The 23434-nt window shown below is 39.2% G+C and overlaps 1 protein-coding gene across 3 annotated transcripts in view; it reads left to right on the top strand.

The window, feature by feature from the left end:
* LOC136450341 (myosin-17-like) overlaps positions 1 to 23382 on the top strand; it is a 28494-nt gene extending 5112 nt beyond the window's left edge. Inside the window, exons 3-53 of one of the 3 annotated variants that reach the window (XM_066450734.1) lie at positions 4445 to 4588; positions 4672 to 4817; positions 4922 to 5078; positions 5223 to 5281; positions 6704 to 6863; positions 6962 to 7111; positions 7223 to 7359; positions 7458 to 7604; positions 7679 to 7780; positions 7877 to 7934; positions 8017 to 8118; positions 8382 to 8419; positions 8704 to 8830; positions 8954 to 9121; positions 9727 to 9858; positions 9943 to 10052; positions 10135 to 10195; positions 10934 to 11111; positions 11209 to 11414; positions 11554 to 11673; positions 11748 to 11846; positions 12014 to 12202; positions 12433 to 12572; positions 13250 to 13417; positions 13641 to 13808; positions 14139 to 14306; positions 14462 to 14629; positions 15979 to 16146; positions 16223 to 16390; positions 16916 to 17083; positions 17239 to 17406; positions 17489 to 17656; positions 17774 to 17941; positions 18245 to 18412; positions 18582 to 18749; positions 18855 to 19022; positions 19292 to 19459; positions 19550 to 19759; positions 19871 to 19991; positions 20078 to 20170; positions 20265 to 20345; positions 20419 to 20613; positions 20964 to 21308; positions 21387 to 21518; positions 21609 to 21679; positions 21759 to 21858; positions 21931 to 21987; positions 22224 to 22280; positions 22363 to 22443; positions 22550 to 22632; positions 22729 to 23382. In XM_066450734.1, coding sequence (XP_066306831.1) covers positions 4445 to 4588; positions 4672 to 4817; positions 4922 to 5078; positions 5223 to 5281; positions 6704 to 6863; positions 6962 to 7111; positions 7223 to 7359; positions 7458 to 7604; positions 7679 to 7780; positions 7877 to 7934; positions 8017 to 8118; positions 8382 to 8419; positions 8704 to 8830; positions 8954 to 9121; positions 9727 to 9858; positions 9943 to 10052; positions 10135 to 10195; positions 10934 to 11111; positions 11209 to 11414; positions 11554 to 11673; positions 11748 to 11846; positions 12014 to 12202; positions 12433 to 12572; positions 13250 to 13417; positions 13641 to 13808; positions 14139 to 14306; positions 14462 to 14629; positions 15979 to 16146; positions 16223 to 16390; positions 16916 to 17083; positions 17239 to 17406; positions 17489 to 17656; positions 17774 to 17941; positions 18245 to 18412; positions 18582 to 18749; positions 18855 to 19022; positions 19292 to 19459; positions 19550 to 19759; positions 19871 to 19991; positions 20078 to 20170; positions 20265 to 20345; positions 20419 to 20613; positions 20964 to 21308; positions 21387 to 21518; positions 21609 to 21679; positions 21759 to 21858; positions 21931 to 21987; positions 22224 to 22280; positions 22363 to 22443; positions 22550 to 22632; positions 22729 to 22852 — 7032 coding nt within the window. In that variant the 3' untranslated portion in view covers positions 22853 to 23382. Of the gene's footprint in view, positions 1 to 4444; positions 4589 to 4671; positions 4818 to 4914; positions 5079 to 5222; positions 5282 to 6703; positions 6864 to 6961; positions 7112 to 7222; positions 7360 to 7457; positions 7605 to 7678; positions 7781 to 7876; positions 7935 to 8016; positions 8119 to 8381; positions 8420 to 8703; positions 8831 to 8953; positions 9122 to 9726; positions 9859 to 9942; positions 10053 to 10134; positions 10196 to 10933; positions 11112 to 11208; positions 11415 to 11553; positions 11674 to 11747; positions 11847 to 12013; positions 12203 to 12432; positions 12573 to 13249; positions 13418 to 13640; positions 13809 to 14138; positions 14307 to 14461; positions 14630 to 15978; positions 16147 to 16222; positions 16391 to 16915; positions 17084 to 17238; positions 17407 to 17488; positions 17657 to 17773; positions 17942 to 18244; positions 18413 to 18581; positions 18750 to 18854; positions 19023 to 19291; positions 19460 to 19549; positions 19760 to 19870; positions 19992 to 20077; positions 20171 to 20264; positions 20346 to 20418; positions 20614 to 20963; positions 21309 to 21386; positions 21519 to 21608; positions 21680 to 21758; positions 21859 to 21930; positions 21988 to 22223; positions 22281 to 22362; positions 22444 to 22549; positions 22633 to 22728 lie in introns of those variants that run through there. The other 2 variants (XM_066450735.1, XM_066450736.1) reach the window with 2 other exon arrangements.
* The last annotated feature ends 52 nt before the right edge of the window (positions 23383 to 23434 follow it).

Here is a 23434-nt window from a genome sequence, read left to right as displayed (position 1 = left end):
TACCCCAGCGCCAGGATCAGGCACACCAGCGCCGTGGTCTCCTCCACCCGGCTTCACCGCGCCCCTGGTATCCCCTACACCAGCGCCCGCTGTCCAGGCGCCCACGGTGCCCCCTGTACCGGTGCCCACGGCGCCCCATGTACAGGCGCCCCCGGCTCCTTCCTTCAGCAAGCCGCCCGTCGTCCACATCTACACACGGCGTGCCCCCGCACCCAGCTCACCACCGAGGTCCCCCGATGGGGCTCCTCCTCGACGCTCTGGCATGATTCCCTCTCCACCACGCTACGTCAAGAGCGGTTCTTCACTGCCAGCAGGGGCGGTCTCCATCCCGCCACTTGCCAATTCTCATGGCATGGCGACTCGCGGGAAGTCCGGATACAAGCAGCCTCGTCTTGCTCTACACACCGAGGCTCTGTCCCCACTTCCGCGTTCCTGCCGTGATGCTCTTGCTAATCCGCACTGGCGTCAGGCCATGGAAGAATAATTCACTGCCCTCCTGGACAACCACACTTGGGATCTCGTTGCTCGGCCTGCCAAGGCAAATGTGGTCACCGGGAAATGGATCTTCAAACACAAGTTTCATGCTGATGGTTCCTTGGACAGATACAAGGCTCGATGGGTCCTCCGTGGGTTCACACAACGCCCCGGAATCGATTACGATGAGACTTTCAGTCCCGTCGTCAAGCCCGCTACCGTTCGCACCGTCCTCACTCTGGCTCACTCCCGGGACTGGCCGATCCATCAACTTGATGTCAAGAACGCTTTCCTTCATGGTACTCTGTCAGAAACAATATACTGCTCTCAGCCCACTGGTTTTGCCGATCATGCTCTTCCCGACCACGTCTGCAGGCTCAACAAGTCCCTCTACGGTTTGAAGCAGACACCGCGAGCATGGTACAGCCGGTTTGCTTCTTATTTGCTGTCTCTGGGTTTCACTGAAGCTAAGTCCGACACCTCCCTGTTCATCTATCACCGCGGCACTGAGACAGTCTATTTGCTCCTATATGTGGATGACATTGTTGTTACAGCTTCCTCTCAGTCGCTCTTATACACTAAAGAAGGAATTTGCCATGAAGGATCTGGGTTCCCTACACCATTTTCTTGGCGTAGCAGTTCAGCGACAACAAGACCTTCTATTCCTCTCACAGCGTCAGTACACTCTGGATATTCTTGCTCGCCATGGCATGAGCGACTGCAAGCCCCGTTCCACTCCTGTTGACACTTGTGCCAAAGTTTCTGCTGATGCCGGCCCTTCTGTTGCTGATCCTACAGCATATCGCAGCCTTGCGGGTGCTCTCCAGTACCTCACTTTCACCCGGCCTGACATCGCGTACGCTGTTCAACAAATCTGCCTGCACATGCATGATCCTCGGGAAGTTCATCTTGTTGCTGCCAAGCGGATTCTTCGCTACCTTCAGGGCACTATCAGTTTTGGTCTTGTCATTCCCCGCTCCGCCCCAACTCAGCTCATCGTCTACACCGACGCTGACTGGGCTGGCTGCCCTGACACCCGACGATCCACCTCCGGCTATGCTGTTTTCCTCGGTGGCAACCTCATCTCCTAGTCATCCAAACGCCAACCCACTGTTTCACGGTCAAGCGCCGAGGCCGAATACTGAGCAGTTGCCAACGGCGTCGCCGAAGCCTCCTGGCTGCGGCAACTTCTGCAGGAACTACATCATCCTCTGGAAACTGCCTGCCTCGTCTACTGCGACAACGTCAGCGCCGTCTACCTCTCCACCAACCCCGTTCAGCATCAGCGTACCAAGCACGTGGAAATCGACCTTCACTTCGTCCGGGAACGGGTCGCTCTTGGGGCTGTCCGTGTACTTCACGTTCCCACCACGTCGCAGTTCGCCGATGTCTTCACCAAGGGTCTTCCTTCTTCTGTCTTTATGGATTTTCGCTCCAGTCTGAACGTTCGTTCTAACGACGTTCCGACTGCGGGGGGGTGTTAGAGTATTTATTTCCTCTATCATTTATTGTATACCGGCTGCCTCTTGGGTTTCCACCCAGTGCTGCCTAGGAACTCTCCCGGCATGCTGCCTGGGATTCTCCCCCCTCTTAACTCTCTAGCTTAGTCTCTCTATATATATGTAATACTCCTGTAAACTCTTCATTAAGCAATCTAAGCCTCTTGGCCTTACTCTATCACATCCAAAGCACTGGATAACTAGTTTATAACCTTTATCTGGATTAGATGGGTGAGAGATTTCAAGACTGCAGTATGTGAAAAGCATTTTGGACTAGGTACCCTAAAATATTGACAGGGAAAATGACATGCATTAGCCACTCTGTGGACACTGTACAGGTTTGGAGTTCAGGTATCCATTTTATTGAAGACACTAAAACTTAACATTTAAAGTAACTGCAGGAGTGTAATGCTTTTGTTTTTATGAATCATGATTAACGCCAAATCCCTGTTCTCCAGATGCACCTGCCATTTCATCATATGTCAATGTAATAGGAACAACCTTTGTGATTAGCAGTCTGCCTTTTTCGTTGACTATCCAGAGAGGCAGGAGCCAAGAAGTTAGGCAAAATGGTACCAAGGCCACACAGGCTAGTAGAGAGTATAGTGCCTGAGCATCAGACATATCTTTTTCTTTAAACAATTACCAGTTGATTCACATGCACGCCGGACTCGCGAGTGTGCCACTATCACACACTTATGAAGAGATCGCTGAAAGAACTTGCATTTGTGTAACTCCTGCTCACCAGGATTTTAAGCCTGATGGGTGGAGTTGTACCTTCGTGTCTCCACCATCACACAAGAGGCGGTTCCTGAGCATTAGGCATATTGTCTGTAGACTGTTTGAGAAGTATTGAACATTTGACAATCTGCCAACACCTAAGAGCATCTTTGTAGAATATGTGCCTGCATCAACCCATTTTAATATATCTTCATATTATTGTCATAGATAAGGAATTTTCCTGTCAACTGAAAACAAATTACATCTCAGTGCCTGTGGTTTATAAATGTAACAGGTGCAGGATTATTTGAATCACTTCTTTCCTCTTTTATCTTGTATGGTTTCTGAGAATTCTGGTTTGTTATAGTGCAGCAGTGGTCCAGTGGCCCAATGATAGACTTTTAGCATAGGCTTCGACATAAGCCTGTATCTTACAGATTTGATTGGTTTGCTGTACCTTTTAAGTTGGTTTCTTTCCAAGTTTGTTAGCTAATAGATTAGCAAAGAATTGATTCTATTAGGTTGTCAGGGGCGACTGTTTTAAACCTGCTGATCACCTCTTGAGATTAAGTGAGAATAGATCAAGAAACACCCCTATAATTTATACCTCTCACCTCTCATGCTTCTCCCTGTTCTCCTGAACCTCTCTGTAGTCTGCGACTTAAACTACTGTGCTCCAATGGCACTTTACTACAAGTTGTGACAGTCCATCTTTCCTCTAACGAATGTTTATCACTCCATGAACAAACTACCATAATACATGTGCACAAATTGGAGCAGCTACTCGTCTGTTTAACGAATATCCTTGGCCACCACCAACTACTTTGTTCTTTTATGTGTCATTATTGAACCTTCTTTTTCCTTATGTAGAATGAGAAACTCCACACAATTAGACATCTATGCGACCTATCCTTAGGTGTAAACAAAATTCTTGAAAGCAGTCAGCCTCTACCGCACTGCATACCTTGGCTCCTCTTCCAGAGCAGTGAAACACTGATTATTATTGTATATACTGTCTTTGTCTGGGCAAGACATGTGCAAAGATTTGGTAACTTCAGTTCATCACTAAGCAGGGACGAAGCTAGGAAAAAAATTAGGAGGGGCTAAACAACGGCAATTAGCAAGAAAAGAGGTTCAACAAATCTCAGCCCCTCCTACCTGTACATCTACAGCTGAAATTTTAGACGGCGGCTCTACGGGGCTTCACTTGCTCGCGAGCGGTAGGGGGGGCTGGAGCCCCCCTAGCCCCACCGCTGGCTCCGTGCCTGTCACTAAGAAAAAGCATAAAAGTGATTAAAAACACTACCATATGTACACTGGGGAATTTAAATGTGTTATGCCCCTTTTCAAAAAAAGAAGAAGTGTTATGCCCTCCATTTCTTTTTATAAGGAATAATAGGATTTGAGAAGTGTTTCAAGGTATATTTTGATTATTAATTTCTCTTACAATATATCATCAATTACAAACCAATGTCTTGCTAAAACACATGTGAAATATGGATCTATTAATTAATGTATCTTTCGTGCACTATACATACATATATTCTTACTAATTGATGGTCCAAATTTACAGTGTTTGACTTTTTAAAATTCTAGTACGCCCTACATTTTCAAATGGATAGTATTCAGTTTATGAGTTAATACTACATTGATACCAATGACATGTCAGTTTCCTTATATCATTGCTGCTATACTGAAGTTCTTTCTTTGTCTCATGATAAACCTGGTTATGCCTTTGCTTGTGTAATTAGGTCATTGCAAATATATCGGCTATACACCCTAAAGACACAGAAGCACCACCTGATGGGGTGGATGACATGACAAGGTTATCATACTTGCATGAGCCTGGTGTTTTAGATAACCTGGCTGTCAGATATGCGAAAAATATCATTTATGTGAGTGATGCTTTGTTACTTTATGGGAAGCTCAATTATTATGTGAGTCAATTTTCTCTAATGCTCTTCTCTTGACTTCCCAGACCTACACTGGTAACATTCTGATTGCAATAAATCCATTCCAAAGGCTACCTAATCTGGTTGATGCCCGTACTATGGAAAAATACAAAGGTGCAAATCTTGGTGACCTAGATCCTCATGTATTTGCAATAGCTGATGTCTCCTACAGGTGAATGTTTATACTACTACCATTTAATGTAATTCATCAACTGCCAAGTGGGGGTGCCCCTATATTGATGGTACCATTTTGCGTTCATTTGAATAAGGAAACAGGCAAATGATAAATGAAGGAAAGAGTAACTCCATTTTGGTCAGTGGTGAAAGTGGTGCTGGTAAGACTGAAACTACGAAATTGTTGATGAGATATCTTGCATTTCTGGGTGGGCGATCCGGAACAGGAGAGAGGACAGTTGAACAGCAAGTTTTAGAAGTAAGTTAGAAATTTTCTCAACATTTCTTGCTGATGAAAGTAAATGGTCCATTTGTCAAGACGTTATGAAGGTCTTGTAAACTAGTAATTCAATTTGTAGATATTGTTTCCACTTTCCACTTCTTACTTATCTTTTGGATCCAGTCTAATCCAGTCCTTGAAGCCTTTGGGAATGCGAAAACTGTTCGGAACAACAACTCAAGGTAATTCCTTTTTCATGGATATCATAAATGGAACTTAGAAGATGTTCAACATGTCTGGTTGTAGACTTAAAGTGCAAAGCCTTGGTGGTAATACAAATAAGATGAAAATACTAAACCCTGGTGGTAGTACCTATTGTCTTGCATAACTGAGAGTATAATGAGATCACAATATCTGTAGTAACTTAATCTTACGGTTGAGTTTTTTGGTGCATGAAACTAGAGGGTATCAGAACCAAAGATCTTGTGCTAGAGACAATTCTAATGAAATCAATTTGCTTCCTCACTCTGAGTCCTATGAGTCCTCACTCTTGGCGACCTAGGCATGTGAGGGAGGGTTAAAGTATAGTGCCTACCTTTTTCTCAACAGCTAATTCATTGGTTTTACAAGAATCCAAGTAATCAAAGGTATGGGCCACATCTGCGGTCACTGTGTTTGTTGAAGGCATGGTGCATTATACAACGGAGATTATGAAAAGGTGGCAATATTTCAATTAAAGACCTCAAAAGCTTGAAGTTTTATAGCAACTGTTTAGTTTGGTGGCTGACATAATATCTAACTCAGAGCAGACCGAAAAGGCTCATGTTGATAGCACTTTAGGAAACCTTATAGCAGCTCTGGTGAAAACCAAATTACAAATTTATGTGGCATACTTAACCCTTTTCTGGTCACCGCAGTCACTAGTCAAACAAGCCTTTTGATTGAAGTAACAGTGGTAATTTTAGACAACTACTTCCATTCCAAATTATAAGTCACTTTAGTTGTCCTAAGTTGAACTTTTCTAGCTTTGATCAAGTTTTTAGATAAGTATATTAACTTTAATGAAACTAATTTGACGTTGTAGATGTTGGTGGATTTTTCTATAAACTTGGTCAAAGTTAGAGAACTTTGACTTAGGATTTCTACCTATTCGCTTGAACTTATCAGCCATGGTACAGTGTTTTTCTCTCACAACAAAACAACATCAGTCGGCTTATCAGCCGCAGAAACCATCAGCCGAATTACATATTATGTGAGAAGTCAAAATATTCCTAGGTCATCTGTTCTGTATCTTATATAGAAGGATATTTATATAAAGGGTTTTTTGTGTTCTTGCCCCTTACTTTGAAGTGCAATTGTGATTTTGCCCTCGTTTTTCTAACTTTGTGATTTTGCCCTTCACTACGAGCAAGTCAACGCGATTTTGCCCCTGGTCTTTGTGAATTTGCCCCTGCTTTGACCGTTGACTAGGGGCAAAATCGCATTGACTTGCTCGTAGTGAAGGGCAAAATCACAAAGTTAGAAAACCAAGGGCAAAATCACAATTGCACTTCAAAGTAGGGGCAAGAACGCAAGAGCCCCTTATATAAACTATCAGTTTTTCCTCCAGTACTTGCATATACGATGGTACTGACTTGTTAACCTTTTCTGTCCATGTGGTGAAGTCGATTTGGTAAATTTGTTGAAATCCAGTTTGACAAGAGCGGTAAGATATCTGGTGCTGCCATTAGAACTTACTTGCTTGAGAGATCTCGGGTTTGCCAAATTAATAGTCCAGAGAGGAACTACCATTGCTTTTACTTCCTATGTGCAGCACCATCGGAGGTAAAGTTTTTCCCCAACTTCGTGTAGTTATTTGTTTCAGATCTTCTACCCAAGCTTGTTACAGGTGCCATTTTTCTATGGAAAATGTGTGGCTGCAGGATCTTAAGAAGTATAAGCTCGGGGACCCATCGTCGTTTCACTACCTCAACCAGTCAGCTTGTATTAAAGTTGATGGAATCAATGATGCTGAGGAATACCTTGCAACAAGAAAGGCAATGGATGCTGTTGGCATCACTGATCAAGAACAGGTTTAAAAAATTCCTCCTATTTCAGTTTAGTAAGGAATTGTTCTTCCAGGGTGGATAAAGGAGCTAGACAGTAAGTAATTCCTTTTTCTTAAATGGCGTGACTGTTTACAGGAAGCTATATTCCGGGTTGTTGCTGTTGTGCTTCATCTTGGAAACATAAATTTTGCAAAAGGGAGAGAGGTAGATTCATCCATAATAAAGGATGACAAATCTAGATTCCATCTTAATACAGCAGGAGAGCTCTTGATGTATGACTAGTGTTTTCTGTTCTCCACTTCTCTTCACAACTTTAATGTTATATAGTACATATCTATAATCCATGTTACACTTGGAATGGCCATTACAGGTGTGATTGTGAGAAGTTGGAGAATGCCTTGATAAAGAGGGAAATTAATACACCAGAAGGAGTGATTACCACAACAGTTGGTCCGAATTCTGCTACTATTAGCCGGGATGGTTTAGCGAAGCAGATATACTCTCGATTATTTGACTGGTAATAGACTTCGCAATGTATTCCTTACTAATTATGTAGTTGTTTTCTAAGTACATACATTTATACTTTTGCAGGCTTGTAAACAGAATAAATGCATCGATAGGACAAGACCCAGACTCTAACAAACTGATTGGGGTACTTGATATATATGGCTTTGAAAGTTTTAAAACCAACAGGTAATTGATTAGTTCTAAAAAGAGCAGCAAATTTGTACTCGAAAAGACCTTTCTGAGGGTGTGCTTACTCCTACTTTTATGTGACTGTAACAACAGTTTTGAACAACTGTGCATCAATTTTACCAATGAAAAACTCCAGCAACATTTTAATCAGGTATTGTGGAACTCATATTTTTGGTAGAACTTTTCTTTTTATTGCTTGCATGAGCCAATTAATCTTGGTGCTTGTTATGTAGAATGTCTTCAAAATGGAACAAGAGGAATACACAAGGGAGCAAATTAATTGGAGTTACATAGAGTTTGTTGACAATCAAGATGTACTTGACCTGATTGAAAAGGTATGAGTTGGTTACTATATAAGACGCATTGCATTGAACCTCGTCTCAGGAAAAAAAATGATGCATTGCCTTTGCGGTTACTAAGGTATTGGTTTACTAAGATTAGTCTATCCCAGCCTAGCTGTATTGCATAGGGCTACAATGCCCTACACATGACAGTAATCAACACACTTGTGTCCTTGACTTCTTGCTGTTCATTCTTATCTATTTCCACCTATTATCCTTTATATTCTCATGTTCAGCTATCGTTTTTCTGTGTCCAGAAACCAGGTGGCATTATTGCACTTCTTGATGAAGCCTGGTGAGTTTACATGTTTCATATTTTCATTTGACCAAGCTATATTTCTAAGCTTATGTATGCCTGGTGGTGAGAGCTGAAATTGTTTAGATGCTTCCAGTAGAACTGTTTGTACTTGGTGCATTTCCAGATTCTACTTCTCGAATTTTACTGAATGGAACATCCATTGTCCACTTCCAAATTAATTGTTTCACATATTAATCAAGGATTTTCATTCTTGCAACAGTTTTGTGAATACATGCGTCTAACAACAGTTACCTTCTTTTGTGCTGAAATACATCCATCAGCATGTTTCCAAAGTCCACACACGAGACATTGTCTCAGAAGCTGTACGAAAAGTTCAAGAACCACAAAAGATTTACCAAACCCAAGCTTTCTCGTACTGCATTTACAATTCAACATTATGCTGGAGATGTAAGTATTTCCCACTCGTGTTTGAGAAAAAAACATATTTCACACTATAACACGAGACTTTTCCTGACGTTCAGTGTTCATGTTTTTGCCTGAGTATGATCATTTTCCTTCTTTATTTCCTAGGTAACATATCAATCTGATCAATTCCTGGACAAGAACAAGGACTATGTGGTAGCAGAGCATCAAGAATTACTTAATGCTTCTAAATGCTCTTTTGTATCAGGGTTATTTCCACCAGCAACAGAAGAGAACACAAAATCATCAAAATCCTCAATTGCAACTCGCTTTAAGGTAACATTTGTACAATATTTAATTTGTGATGTATAAACCATTGCCATCTTCGTACTACTGATAATCTTTTTCTATAATCTATAAGTTAGGAATAGTAGATTGTATTGCATTGAGCCTCATCAGCTGATTATATAAGTACATAGGACTAACACCCCACATTGGTAGGCAATGTGGTACTACAACTCAATCTTACATATGTGGTGGGCTGGTTGGCTGTGCAGCCCAACTCAGACCCATATACATATATACGTCTAACACTTTCTACAATCTTTTTAGCGCAGAAAAATAAATCTGTTTAGTGGACTTTATAATGTTTTCTACTTTGCACGCTGTTGCTTTGATACTTAATTGAACTTTAGGAGCCTATTTGACAAAATCAAAAGAACAGGTACCCCTTCAATTTTCCAGTAAAGGAGTCCTAACTGTTTTCGGTGCATTGTATGCTTTGTGTTCTTTTTAATGCAATGATATACAGCTCTCCTTCATATTCGAGGAAAAAAGAATGGGGATCTGATGACATTTGCTTTGCTGTATTCTTATGAAATCTTTGGTGTGGTGTCATTGTTTCTGTGTATTTGATTCTGATTACTGAATGTAATTTGCAGCTGCAACTTCACGAGCTCATGGAGACTTTGAGCTCTACAGAGCCACATTACATCAGATGTATAAAACCAAATAGTGTTCTTAAGCCTGGCATTTTTGAGAATACCAATGTTCTGCAGCAGCTTCGATGCTCTGTAAGGAAAATATCCCATACATTTTTGCCAAATTTCTAGATGCTTGTTTTATGGTGCAGTTCGCTAATGATGCCATCCTAATAGGGTGTTCTTGAAGCAATTAGAATCAGCTGTGCTGGTTATCCCACAAGGAAACAATTTCATGATTTTTTGCATCGCTTTCGTGTTCTTACTCCTGAAATTTTGAAAGAGAAGTAAGTATCATTGTTCTATAACGGAATGTCTCCCCCCTCTCTATTTATATTATGTAATTATGACCATGTTCTTTTCTGATAGAAATGATGAAAAAGTCTCCTGTCAAAAGATTTTGGACAAAATTGGACTACAGGGTTATCAGGTGAAAAACACTTTACTTACCAATCTCCTTAGCATGTACCGATATGGACAGGTTTCTCCTCTTCACAACTTTTAAAAAATGATAGTGTATAAAGTCTGAGAAATTATTCCTTGGGCAGGTCATGTGAGTTCGGATAGGCATGTTGTTTGGGTTTCAGTAGGGCTCTAGGGTATGTTATATGTTCTAAGCTGGCAAGTTCAATTGATTCGAGTTAAAAGACATTTTATTGTTGTTGTATGTAGACCACATAAATTGCCAAAAAGATTCAAAGAATAAGGCACTGAGTTCACTGGAATGGGTAGAACTTAAATCCTAGCTAATAACCAGTTTACCACGAAGAACTCATGAGTCTTTAAGCAGTGGCGGATCCAAGAACTCCATGTCTGGTGAGGGTCTAACTTTGTGCTGTGATGGAGGCCCCCAGTGCCCGGGCTCAGGTGCCACACCATGCAGGGTCACCAGGCCCTAGGTCTGCCCCTGGCTTTAAATATAACATTGGTTCTTGGTGGGGTTTATTGTGATTGGAGTGGAGTAATGGTGTTTGTAAAAGATGTAATGATTGTGGTTTAGGCAGTGGCTACTGCCAGGCATTTTGTAACCTTTGTTTCACTTTCTTGTTTAAGATTATTTCTTCATACATTTGAGTCACAAAAGATTTTATCTTAGTATCATATAAAATTGTATGCTAAGTTTATATACTCATTGCTCTCATTCTGTAAAATATGTTCTGAGCAACAGATAGGAAGAACTAAGGTATTCCTGAGGGCTGGTCAAATGGCTGAACTGGATGCCAGAAGAACAGAGATGAGAAACAATGCAGCAAGAGGCGTTCAGAGTCAATTCCGTACTCATGTTGCTCGTGAACAGTTCCTAGTACTACGGGACACATCTATTTGTTTGCAATCTTTCGTTAGAGGTAAACTCTTTCCATATAGCACTTGATGTAAAATGCATGCCCATGGAGCCATAGTGGAGCCTTGTACATATACTAAGATCTATATTTTCAATTACAGCAAGATTGGCTTGTAAGCAACATGAATTCCTGAGACAACAAGCAGCAGCTTTGAGAATTCAGAAAAATGCCCGATGGTATTTTGCCTGGAAAACTTATTACCAACTGCGGTTGTCAGCCATTACATTGCAGGCCGGGCTAAGGGCCATGGCAGCTCGTAATGAATTCACCTTTAGAAAGAAAAATAAAGCTTCAGTCCATATCCAGGTAGGCTAGCACTTCTTACAGCAACTTGCTGCTATTTTTACTATTATACCGCAGATGGATATTAATCTCCTGTCGGATGTCGCTATTATGTGTTCTCGTTTTTTTTTTGGACCATCAATATGAGACTTCTTTCCTGCAGTCCCAGTGGCGATGCCACAGAGATTACTCAAATTATATGAAGTTGAGGAGAGCTGCACTAACATATCAGTGTGCTTGGCGAAGAAGGGTTGCTAGGAAGGAGCTGAGGAAGCTCAGAATGGTACTTGAGCAACTATTATGGTATTCATTCTGTAAAATTTATTCTAAGCTTGTTATGGGTTGCATGTTTCCTAGGCTGCAAGAGATACACAGGCTCTGAAGGTGGCCAAAGAGAAACTTGAGGAACGTGTGGAAGAGCTAACAAGCCGCCTGGACCGAGAGAAGAAACTAAGGGTCAATACTTGGTCTTGAACAATATTTAAATACTTGTTATATGTGCCTATTCTTTGAACCAAAAAGTACATCATGTTGCATCCTGTATTGGCACATGGTGCAACTGCAGTTTTCATGCTTATAGACATAGCGTCTATGGATCATACTCATGTATATTCAATTTACAGGCTGATTTGGAGAAGTCCAAAGCGGAAGAAGTTTCCAAATTGAAAGAAGCTCTTCAGGAGATGGAGCAGCGAGTAGAAGATGTCAAAGCGATGCAGGAACAAGAATCAGCAAAGAAGGCTGTTGAAGAAGCTCTAGCTCAAGAAAGAGAAAAGATCAGTTTATTGACTACAGAAATCGAGGGCCTAAAGGTATGTTCTTCATCCATAATATTCTGCTTTGTTTTCAACTGATCTACAAGCAGAAGGATTCAAACAAGGACTAATCTTATTCTTTTTATCAAATGGATAATCTTAAGTTCATACACTCAATAGTATGCTAACATAACATTTCTCTTAGAATTTAATTAAGTTGTACCCTAAACTTAGCATGTTAGGCACTGCTCAAAATGTTTGACAGTGGGTGCATGCTATTATTACAGGCTCTGCTAGTAGCTGAACGAGAGGAGAATGATGTAACGAAGAAAGCGCATGCTAATGCATTAGAAACAAATGAAGAGTTAAATAAGAGAGTCAGTGATGCAGATGAAAAGATCAAACAATTTACTGATACTGTACAGAGGTTTGTTGCTTAATTACCTGAACTCCATGACATTATTTCTTGACTCTTATACAGAGCTGGTCCACATGCATTTCGTATTCAGGTTCTAGCAGTGTTGGAATGGAAATTGTTATAGCAGCGGATTAGCAGTCAAACATATCCATTATCCTAGTGGAGTCCAAAATTAGTTTGCTGCCAAAATGAGATTTGAACTTAGAACTGTCTTGAATTGGGAAATAAAATCTTCTTACCTATGTTGAAGGGATGTTCCCTTGTCATTGTTGTTTAAGGAGCCATGATTAGAGATTCATATATAATTCAACATACATGCTCATGCATAGAATGGTACAAGCACATAAATTTCCCTGTTCATATATTATTTCATGTGACAGTTGAATTTTATTTGCAAGATACACAATTTATTCATTTGGGACCAAGAATTGAACCAATCTGACTGTTGCAGGTCTAGAATTTTATTTGCAAGGGTACTACACAATGTGTGTTGTGATTTTAAACGATTGGGGTCTTGTTAATTTAAACAATTGAGAGGTTGTATTGCCTTTCCTGGATTCACTCCGTAGGTTCCAATTGTTCCGGAAATTGTCACAGTTTCTGAATCTGATTCTGATAGGTGGTAAAGTTCTGCATTTTAGGCATTACTCTGATAATTCAAAGTTTCCTTTTCTGTATCGGCACAGACTAGAAGGGACTGTAAGAGAACACGAGGCCCTTTTGCTAACCGAAAGACAACAAAATGAAGCAGCTAATGCTGCACTTGCTGAATCTCAAGCAAGAAATGAAGCATTGGTAAGCAAGCTAGAAGACGCTGTGAAACAAAATGATCTCCTCCATGAAGCTGCTCAAAGGTTAGTGTTTATTCCAGAAAGTAATGTGGCCAACTCTGCAAATTATAGCATCATCAATAATCCCTAATTTGCATATTTATAATATCATAGCTATTTTTTAGGAACAAATAATGGCCCAATAACACAGTGACATTAATTATTGTTAGCTGTACAGATTTAATCTTGTTTCTTTTCATCCTTCTATATGTGTTCCATATAGTTTGAATCTTCTTGTTGAATGCAGATTCGAAGAAACTACGAAAAATTTGGAATCTTCACTGACATTTGAGAAGCAACGACATGAGGCAAATTTGATAGAATTAGCTGAAGCACGAGAAAAGATTGAAGAACTTCAAAGAGAAGTTGGGGACACTGATGAAAAATCCACCCTACTTCAGACTAGTATACAAAGGTTTTTCTTTTCTTCCCTTTTGCAAGAGTTCTAACCTCCTGTGATAATGCATTGAGTTTTTTTGAGCAAATTTGTTATGTGATGTTTCCTTTGAAACTATATATTTAATATTTTAATAAAACTCTGCTAATTCCTTTTTACCTTTGTGGGGACGCATCAAGAGAGCATGCTGTAAGAAATTAATATCAAGAAAATAGAAAAGATACTTTTTGAGTCAATAAACTAAAAATATACAATGTATGGATCTATTTGCATGGAGAAGGGGAAGGGATTAACCCCTCACTTTTTGTGAGACTAATAGTTGTTTCTTTCTTTGATGGGTGGACATAGCCTTGAAGAAAGGTTAAGAGAGAAGGATGCTCTATTGACAACAGAGAGACTAGAAAGTGAAGCAACTAAGAAATCTCTCAATGAATCTGAGGATAGAAACCAGGACTTACTATTGAAAATTGAAGTTGCTGAGAAAGACATTGCTCACTTCCAAGAAACTGTCCAAAGGTCTGTTGCTTAATGTTTAACTTGCCCTATTTTTATGCTTGAGGGCGGTTCATTTCTGTTTTGTTTCCTTATTCTGCAGTCATGATCTTGCTGTTAATAAATCAATCTACATGTCACTGGTCTCTTAGCTTATCTTTTGTTCGCCATTGGTTTAGACATGAAGAAAATATGGCAGCACTGGAAACTTTGTTGAGATCTGAAAGGCAGCAAAATGATGCAATCATGAAGCAGCTAGCTGAATCTCAGGGGGAAATAGGAGAGCTGCAAAGGAAGCTTGAAGATGCTTATGCCAGAAATGGGCTTCTTCAAGATTCTTTACAGAGGTTCCATTCTTACCTTAAGTCTATATCCAGTGTGATGTCTCAGTTGCCTAGTTATCCTTCTGTCAAAATCACACATCATGTTAGTGAACTCATATATATAAGCACTATTGTCCTGTAAGTCTATCTTTCTTTTCCAAGAAAAACATTTTGCTAAATAATTTTAAGAAAAATCAAGAAATAAGTACAGCAGTTACAAAAATATTATGAGAGAGTTAGATAGATAGATGAAGAATAACCTAAAAAGGGAAGATATTGAACATGGTTAAATTTGCTATGTTGCATGCTCGATTAGATTATCACACAGAACATTTTTTTCCACACCGGTAAAACCGAATTTCATTACCATGGCAACGAAATTACAGATTGTAATCAGTTCAGAACCATAGACCAAACGTAAACGAAACTAACATTATCACACAGAACATGATTACCTTAGTAGCTACTAGCCAGCTAGTTGTCAGAAAAGAAACTAGCTTGTGTGTTTTTTCTTTCTCACTCTTGGATGCTTGTTGCATGGCGCTTTTCATGTCTCACCTGTACAGGTTTTGTCTTCCTTTCCAGTAACTCTCTTTCTCTTCTTTCTTTTTATAATAATAAAATAAATTGCACAGTAGGGGAGGCCCCGTACTGTATCATTAGTTTTTAAATTAGATTTGGTGCGTTAGAGGCTATGGCACTAACTTCTGTACAAAGCATATAATAGCTGTTCAAAACTTCAAATGGTATGGAAAAGTTTCAGTTTTTCTCTCTCTTCCATGTGGATAAGAGCTACTCTTCATGCTGTTTTAATGTTTTCTTGACCCTAGGAGCCATCTGGGATTAGAAACAAATAGACCAGAATGAAATATTACAAAGAACTAGCCAGGAACCAGTTCCCGTTCTGATTTTAGTTGGCCTCTGTTCTATTCTAGCTTGCCATATCTTCCGTTTTGCATTATTTTCCTCAAGGCTTTCCTGTTTCTTGTTTAAGTATAAGTTTTGGATCAAAATAAATACACCAGTGAAATAGTACTAAGAACTAGAAGTTCTGATTGTAGTTTCCTCTGTTCTTGCCATATCTCCTATTTTGCATTATTTTCCTCAAGGCTTTCTCGTTTCCATTGTTGTTCAAGTAGAAGTTTTGTGTTTGCATCATCTTGCATATGTGTTAGCATCAACATTCCTTTAAAATTAGCCCAAAGCTATCTCCGAACCAACGGGTACCACTTGTCCTGTTGGCTTTTCCACCCTTTCTTCTTGTCTCTATCCCTGCGTAGTAAAGCTTGAAACACCAGTAAAATTCTCTTTCAAAGGAACCAAAGTGAGGCCTTTTGAGTAGTCACATTGTATTCTTTCTAAATACGCCTTAGACTTGAAGAAGATGCTACTACAAGAGAGGCTTTAATGGTAACTGAAAGGAAAGAAACTGAAGTGACGAAAAAGACACTAACTGAAGCTCTGGATCAAATTGAGGAATTAGTCAAAGAAGTTGAGTGTGCTAACCACAGTGTGCATCAGCTTCAAGATAGTATACAGAGGTACTGCAACATAGCAGTCGTTTATGGTACCTAATTTTATTTCTTAGATTTTTACCATTTTTGCCCATGAACGTAGACTGGAACAAACTGCAGTTGCAAGAGAAGCAACTTTACTAACAGAACGTCAGGAAAAAGATGCAACATCAAAAGCATTAGCAGAGGCACAAGGGAGGATCAAAGGTTTACTGAAGGAAATTTATTCTGCTAATAGAAAAACCGATCAACTTCAAAGTACTATAGAAAGGTTTGTTGTTTTTATTACCGGAAAATCACTTACGTACCCTGTGTTTACCTCCATTTGCAAACATCCTGTTGAATGGGGGCTCATTACAGCTATTGAGTGCTCATGTACTCTCGTAATCTTCCTCATTTTCATCTTGGATAGTGTTGTCAGTGGCTGTCCTAATTTGGAGTAGATGCTGTTGCAGCTATTAGCCCATTGCCTCCGTAGAATAGTTGGAGTGGAAGAAAACTATGTGAATAAGATGATGATGTCATTGTTCTGTGGCTAGTGGATGACCTGTGGACCCTTTTGTACCATGACTCAGGACTGGTTGAGATTAAGTGGAATAGTAAATTAAGGAAGCCATGTTCACGAATTCTGTAGAACCCAATTCTTATGTGTTGACACAGGAGATGTTAAGTAATTGCTCACTTGTTGAATGGGTGTACTTGAGAATTACTTGGCATTTGATGACACCTGGCTTGATTGTCTATTTGATCATTAAATTTCTGAATCGTAGCTGTTGTAATCTGATCCTGAACGTAGGTTAGAAGAGGGTGCAACAACCACGGATGCTCTTTACTTAGCAGAAAGAAAAGAGCATGATCAAACGAAGAAATCACTCTCTGAAGCTCAAGAAACAAACAAGGAGTTACTAAAAAAAATTGAGGAAGCTGAGAAAAACATAGATCAGCTTCTGGAGAATGTGGAAAGGTCCATTTTTGTTTTGCTAACTCTATTTGGTAGTTTGGCATAACTAGCAGCTAAACTAAAGTGTTGTGAACTAAACAGTACTATAAAGATCCACTCTTATCTTTTTTAACCTTCTGAGCTAACACTGGTTTCCTGAATTTCACTCAATAATATAGACTTGAAAAGGATGCAACTACAAGAGAGTCTTTACTGCTTACAACAAAGCAAAGCTATGATGACACCACAAAGTTGCTGCTTGAATCTCAAGAGAAAAACCGAGAGTTAGTGCACAAAGTAGAGGACTCAGATAGCAAAATTGTTCTGCTTGAAGATTCAGTAAAAAGGTTTAATTTCTTTTCTTACAAGTACTGTTAAATTCAAACCAACTTTACACTAAGTTTAATACTTCCTCTTCTTTACACATAGACTCGAAGAAATTACTGCAGATAAAGATTCTTTATTGGCTATAGAAAGACATGAAAACAGTGAAACCAAGAAAGAATTAGCAGATTCTCAGAAAAAGATTGCGGAATTGCTAACTGAAGTGCAAGATACCCGTGCAAATATTGCAGAACTTGAGGACTTGGTTAGGAGGTCTGTAACTTCTCCTTATAGGAATGAGTCATCCTTGTCTATTCTGACTTCAGTTCACTAACCTTATTTTATCTTCAATTGCATAACGTGACGATGTGTTCCAATCCATGTGCATAGACTCGAAGGAAATTTGGCAGTAACTGAAGCTTTATTGCTAACTGAAAAGGAACAGAATGCTTCCACCTTAAAATTACTTGCAGAAGCACAATTGAGAATCGAAGAATTAATAAAAAAACTTGAAGGTTCAGATAGAAAATCTGATAGCCTTCAGGATACAATAACAAGGTCAGATTGCTTTCTTTCTTTCCCCTGTTTTCTTGGGTAGTTTGAAGAATTTTCCACTTTGTTCATGCCTCAGTAAGATCACAGAATGGCAAATCTTCAAATGATATCCATAAGAGTGGAAAAACCAACAATTTCCCCCCTTTTTTTTTTCTAATTGTAATGGTTGGGAATCTTTACTGCATGCATTGTTTTTCAGAGGTCATCCTCGTATTTCTTTTGTATAGTTGAGATATATACTCCAGCTAAACATCGATCTTTGTCAATTTATGACTTAGTAGTGATTTTTTCCCCTTTCCCATTCAGACTTGAACAAGATGTCACTGCCAAAGAGGCCCTATTGCTTACAGAAAAGCAGGCACATGAGGCAACAAGGAAGACTCTCACTGAAACTCAGGAAAAGAGTGAAGAACTTCTGAAGAAAATTCATGATAATGATAAACATATTCTTCAGCTTCAGTTTGCTATACAGAGGTCATTATTGTTCCTAGGTTTACTTATTCCAACGTATGAACTTACGCTAGATTGCAGATAGTCAAATTAGCACCTGAATTTTTTTGTCTAGGGCACTAATTATTTGCAGAACAATTCCCATCCCTCAAATACTTGACATATAAAGTCTTATTTTCTTTTACAAAAACAGGCTTGAGGAAACTACAGCTGCAAATGAGAATTTGCTGTTGAGGGAGAGGGAGCAGAATGACATAACAACAAAAGCACACAATGAAAGTCAAGAAAAATATGAAGAATTACTAACCAAATTTAGTGATGTTGACAGGAAAATCGACCTTCTTCAAGGTACCATAGAAAGGTATGTGATCTGCCTTTTCTTATTGGGGTCTAGTCGGTGCTTGCATGTCATGGCAATGCATATAGTTATGAGATTCTAATGCTTCATTCCATTCCTTCAATTCAGGCTTGGAGAAAACACAACAACAAAGGATTCTCTGTTGCTATCAGAGAGACATGAAAAGGAGGTTATTAAGAAAGCACTTACTGAGGCTGAAGAGAAAAATGAAGAGTTACTGATGAAAGTTGAAGATGCTAATGAAAAAATAGGACACCTTCAAACTACGATAAATACGTGTGTACCTTCTCTGATGCTTTGTCAATGGTTTATCCATACTCATTCAGAAGGTGGGGGTGGGGGTATGTGTGCGTTTTTTGAGGAAACTGGGGTATGTGTGCGCTGAGGGGTGGGGGTGGGGACTGTAGCAATACAAAAATTTTGTACCTTGCCTAATGATTTTACAATGTTTTATACATATTCACACCTCCCATCATGTGCGCATGCGTGTTCATAAGCCCATCATTTGCTATATTGAATTATAAAATTGTTCCTGAATAAAACAGGCTTGAAGATAATTTTGCTGCAAAAAATGTTTCTTTAGAAGCTGCGATGAAGGAAAATGACGAAATCAGGAAATCTCTTAGTGAAGCTCAAGAGAGAAATGATGAATTACTCAAGAAAATTAGTGATAGTGAATACAGGATCCATTTACTTCAAGACACGGTACAAAAGTAAGTATCGCCATTCTCTACTTATCTTTCTGAAATTGCCATATGCTGATATTATTGTTTTGAAATCTAATACTTTCTTCTCTGAAACAGGCTTCAAGTAGATGCAATATCAAGATTGTCTTCTTTTGTAATGGAAAAACAAGAAAGTGATGCTGCAAAGAGAGCTGTTACTGAAGCTCATGAAAGAAATGAAGATTTACTGAAGAGAAATGAGGACCTCCTCAAGAGGAATGATGATTTGATTAAGAAAATTGAAGACTCTAGTAAAATTGTCACTCAACTTCAGGAAGCTCTACAAAGGTGTGCACTTGCATACTTCGTGTTCCATTATCTCAAATAGATGTATCAGGTACTTCTGTATGTCACTACAAACTCCAACCAAATAATTGTTACCCATCCTTCCATGAACAGACTTGAAGGAAAAGCATCCAACTTAGAGGCTGAGAACCAAGTTCTTCGTCAACAAGCAACTTCAACTCCACCGTCTACTGCTAAATCTCCAGCTTCACGCTCAAAGATCTCAAGGATCCATGTAAAGTCTCCCTTTAAGAACCTTCTTTAAATATACTTTGCATAGTCATTCAACACTCAAAGTTGGAGTTGATGCTATTTTTACAGAGAAGTCCAGAGAATGGCCATATTTTCAATGGTGACATTAGGCAAACTGAAATGAAACCCTCAACTGGCACATCAGAAGCAATAACCTCAGCAGTGAGTTTAACCATGTATATAGCTGCATAACACAAATCTGAAGGATATCTCAAAAAATGAGCTGTTAAACTATGCGTTTGAAATATGTTTATAGGCCAATGTTCCTGACTTGGGCGACCAAAAAGATTTTGAACATGGAGAAAAACTGCAAAGAATACCAAAACAGAAATATCAGGTATGGTAAATACTGTTTGTTGAATTTAACTCTTAATTTTATTGTGGTATTGATAGTTTTATTCTTTTTGAAGCCTTCCCATCACCATCAGCCCCAGGACGATCAGCAGTGGTTACTCACTTGTATTTCACAATATCTTGGATTTTCTGGGAGCAAACCTGTTGCAGCTCTCCTTATATACCAATGCCTTCTCCATTGGAAATCATTTGAAGCCATGAAGACGGGTGTCTTCGACAGCATTTTGCATGCTATAAACTCAGCCACAGAGGTTCCCACCACTTAGTTTGATTCTTTATTTTTAATTATTTTCATCATATTCTGTTTAAGAACCATTGCTGCTGATGGAGCACTACTTCTACTTTGGTGAAAAGAACTACATAATTTTTTAATCGAATCTTTCAGTAATCTGAACATAGAACCACATCCATTCAACATGTAAACGAAGTAAAGATGGGTGATATTAGAGCCCACATGTGCAAAACTGAAAAGGGAAATAAGTTACATGCCAACTTTTGCAATCCCCTATTTCTCCATTTATTTTTATATTGCATACAAGACGGCATCATGCTATTGTACTAGAATTTGGCTAATTGTCCTTTTTATTTTCTTCCCTTAAAGTCTCAAAATGACATGAGGACATTGGCGTATTGGTTGTCCAACTTATCTACATTAACAGTTCTCCTTCAACGGTCATTCAAAACTACTAGGACGGCAATCTCAACTCCGCAAAGGAGAAGATTTTCGTCGGAGAGGATCTTTCATGGAAATCAAACTTCAAATGCTGGGCTTGCTTATCTCAGTGGTCAATCAGTTGTTGGATCTGCTGGATTGCCCCAAGTTGAAGCAAAATATCCTGCTTTGCTATTCAAACAGCAGCTTGTGGATCTAATTGAAAAGGTTTATGGCATGATAAGTGACAGCGTGAAGAAGGTGCTAAACCCTTTGCTTGAATTGTGTATACAGGTACTGCTACCTGAAAAATGAATATTGGTTCAAACTTTTTGCCCCCATTGAACGATGTCTAAACACAACACTTGTCAGGATCCACGAACTTCTCACTCAAGTATCGCAAAAGGCAATCTTAATGGCATGGGTCAACAGAACCAACTCACACATTGGCTGGGCATAGTGAAAATCCTCACTAGCTACTTGGATGTACTGAGGGCAAACCACGTAAGTGCTAAACTATTATTGACCTGTCCCCTGTGGCATCCATCAGTAAAAAGTTCTGAATGCACATGTCTTACTCTATCAAATTTGCAGGTTCCATCAATTCTGGTGCATAAACTTTTCACTCAAATATTCTCACTGATTGATGTTCAACTGTTTAACCGGTAAACATTTGTCCTTGGTATGATGTTATCTTGTGCTGATATATGTAATGTTTCTCTAAGATATTTGCTTTGAAACTAGATTACTTTTGCGGCGTGAGTGCTGTTCTTTTAGTAACGGGGAATATGTCAGAGCTGGACTAGCTGAACTAAAACATTGGTCCGACAATGCTACAAGAGAGGTTGATTACATACCTGTTTTGCGATGGTTGTCCCCAAATGCCATTGGCTTATATGTTATATGTTTCACACAGTTTGCAGGTTCAGCGTGGGAGGCATTGAGGCATATTAGACAAGCTGTTGATTTCCTGGTGCGGCAACACTTACTTTAGTACTACCTCCAGTCACTAAAATATGACATTTCAGACACAAAAATAGGTGACTATGACGTTTCAGACACAAAAATAGGTAGAGAATAAGTCATTTATACTGTCTGAAATGTCATACTTAATTGACTGGTGGTAGTACTAGATAAAATTTTCTAATATTATTTCAATTGATAATTTTCTAATCATAAATACGTTGATCCCTGCTACTCTTTTATCAGGTGATTTCTCTTAAGCCAATGAGGACATTAAGAGAGATACGCACTGATGTGTGCCCTGTAAGTAGTTTTCTTGACCAAGTTTCTTCTGCTGTTTATCTTTTCTCTTATGGTTGTACTCGTATTTTTATTGTGTCTTTAGGCCCTCAGCATACAACAGCTAGAGCGAATAGTTAGTATGTACTGGGATGATGTGAATGGTACAAACACTATTTCAGCAGAGGTAAGTTGGTCAGTTTCCCTAATATAGTTTATGATCTTTAGCCACATTTGGTTTGTGTTCTTTTCCAAATGACATCAGCTGACAAATCCAACCTATCTATCTATAGTTTACATCAAGCTTGAAATCTGTGGTACGTGAGGAATCAAATATGGCCACAAGTTTTTCGATACTGCTAGATGATGATTCCAGGTTTGTTATGTGTGAAAAATGTCATCCACATTATTTTCAAAATAAATATATTACTACTGATATTTAATGGTTTCCCTCATTCATTCCTTAATGCAGTATACCTTTTTCACTTGATGATATTACAAAGACATTACCAGTCATTGAGGTGGCTGATGATGACTTTCTGCCTTTTGTCCATGAAAACCCAAGCTTTGCGTTTTTATTGCAAAGAGGGGAGTAGTCATTTTTTCCACACCATGGTGACTTCACCCACCTGTGGATAAGTCAGCATTCCTGCCTAGGATGTACAGTACGCGTGATTCTTTTTTACCAGGTAGCAAGGCATTAAAGATTAGATGCTAGGTGAGCTTATAGGCTTCTGATTTTTATTGATTTGTTTGTTGATTGTATATTTGTATTCAGGTTTTCCTTGCCATTTTTTTCTCTTTGTAGTCATTTTTTGGGCTTGTATACTAGGGGCTAAAGGCAGAAGGCCCTGCCCTGTAAGCATAGTAGCACAAGGTTTTGCTGTAGGTAGGGAAGCTGTACATGTGTTGTAAAGGATTATAAAAGGGGGGGAAAGTAGCGTTATCCTGCTGGTGTGTAGTGATGGTTTTGTGGTTGGTGTGTTGCTTACCTTTGATCATGTATTATTAGTTCGTCATATATTATTTATTGTACTGCACACCAGTTCCATTGTAGATAACTTACACGCTGAAGACTTTGTTCTGGGATGCCAGTCTTAATGAGTAAACTGTTACAGTACAGAAATGTCATGTTTACTTCCAGATCTTCTGTAATGAACACTAAAATAATTACCGAT

The sequence above is a fragment of the Miscanthus floridulus genome, chromosome 5, assembly GCF_019320115.1.
Source record: "Miscanthus floridulus cultivar M001 chromosome 5, ASM1932011v1, whole genome shotgun sequence".
In the NCBI taxonomy this organism is placed as follows: domain Eukaryota; kingdom Viridiplantae; phylum Streptophyta; class Magnoliopsida; order Poales; family Poaceae; genus Miscanthus; species Miscanthus floridulus.
This window is presented reverse-complemented; position numbering and strand designations above follow the sequence as displayed.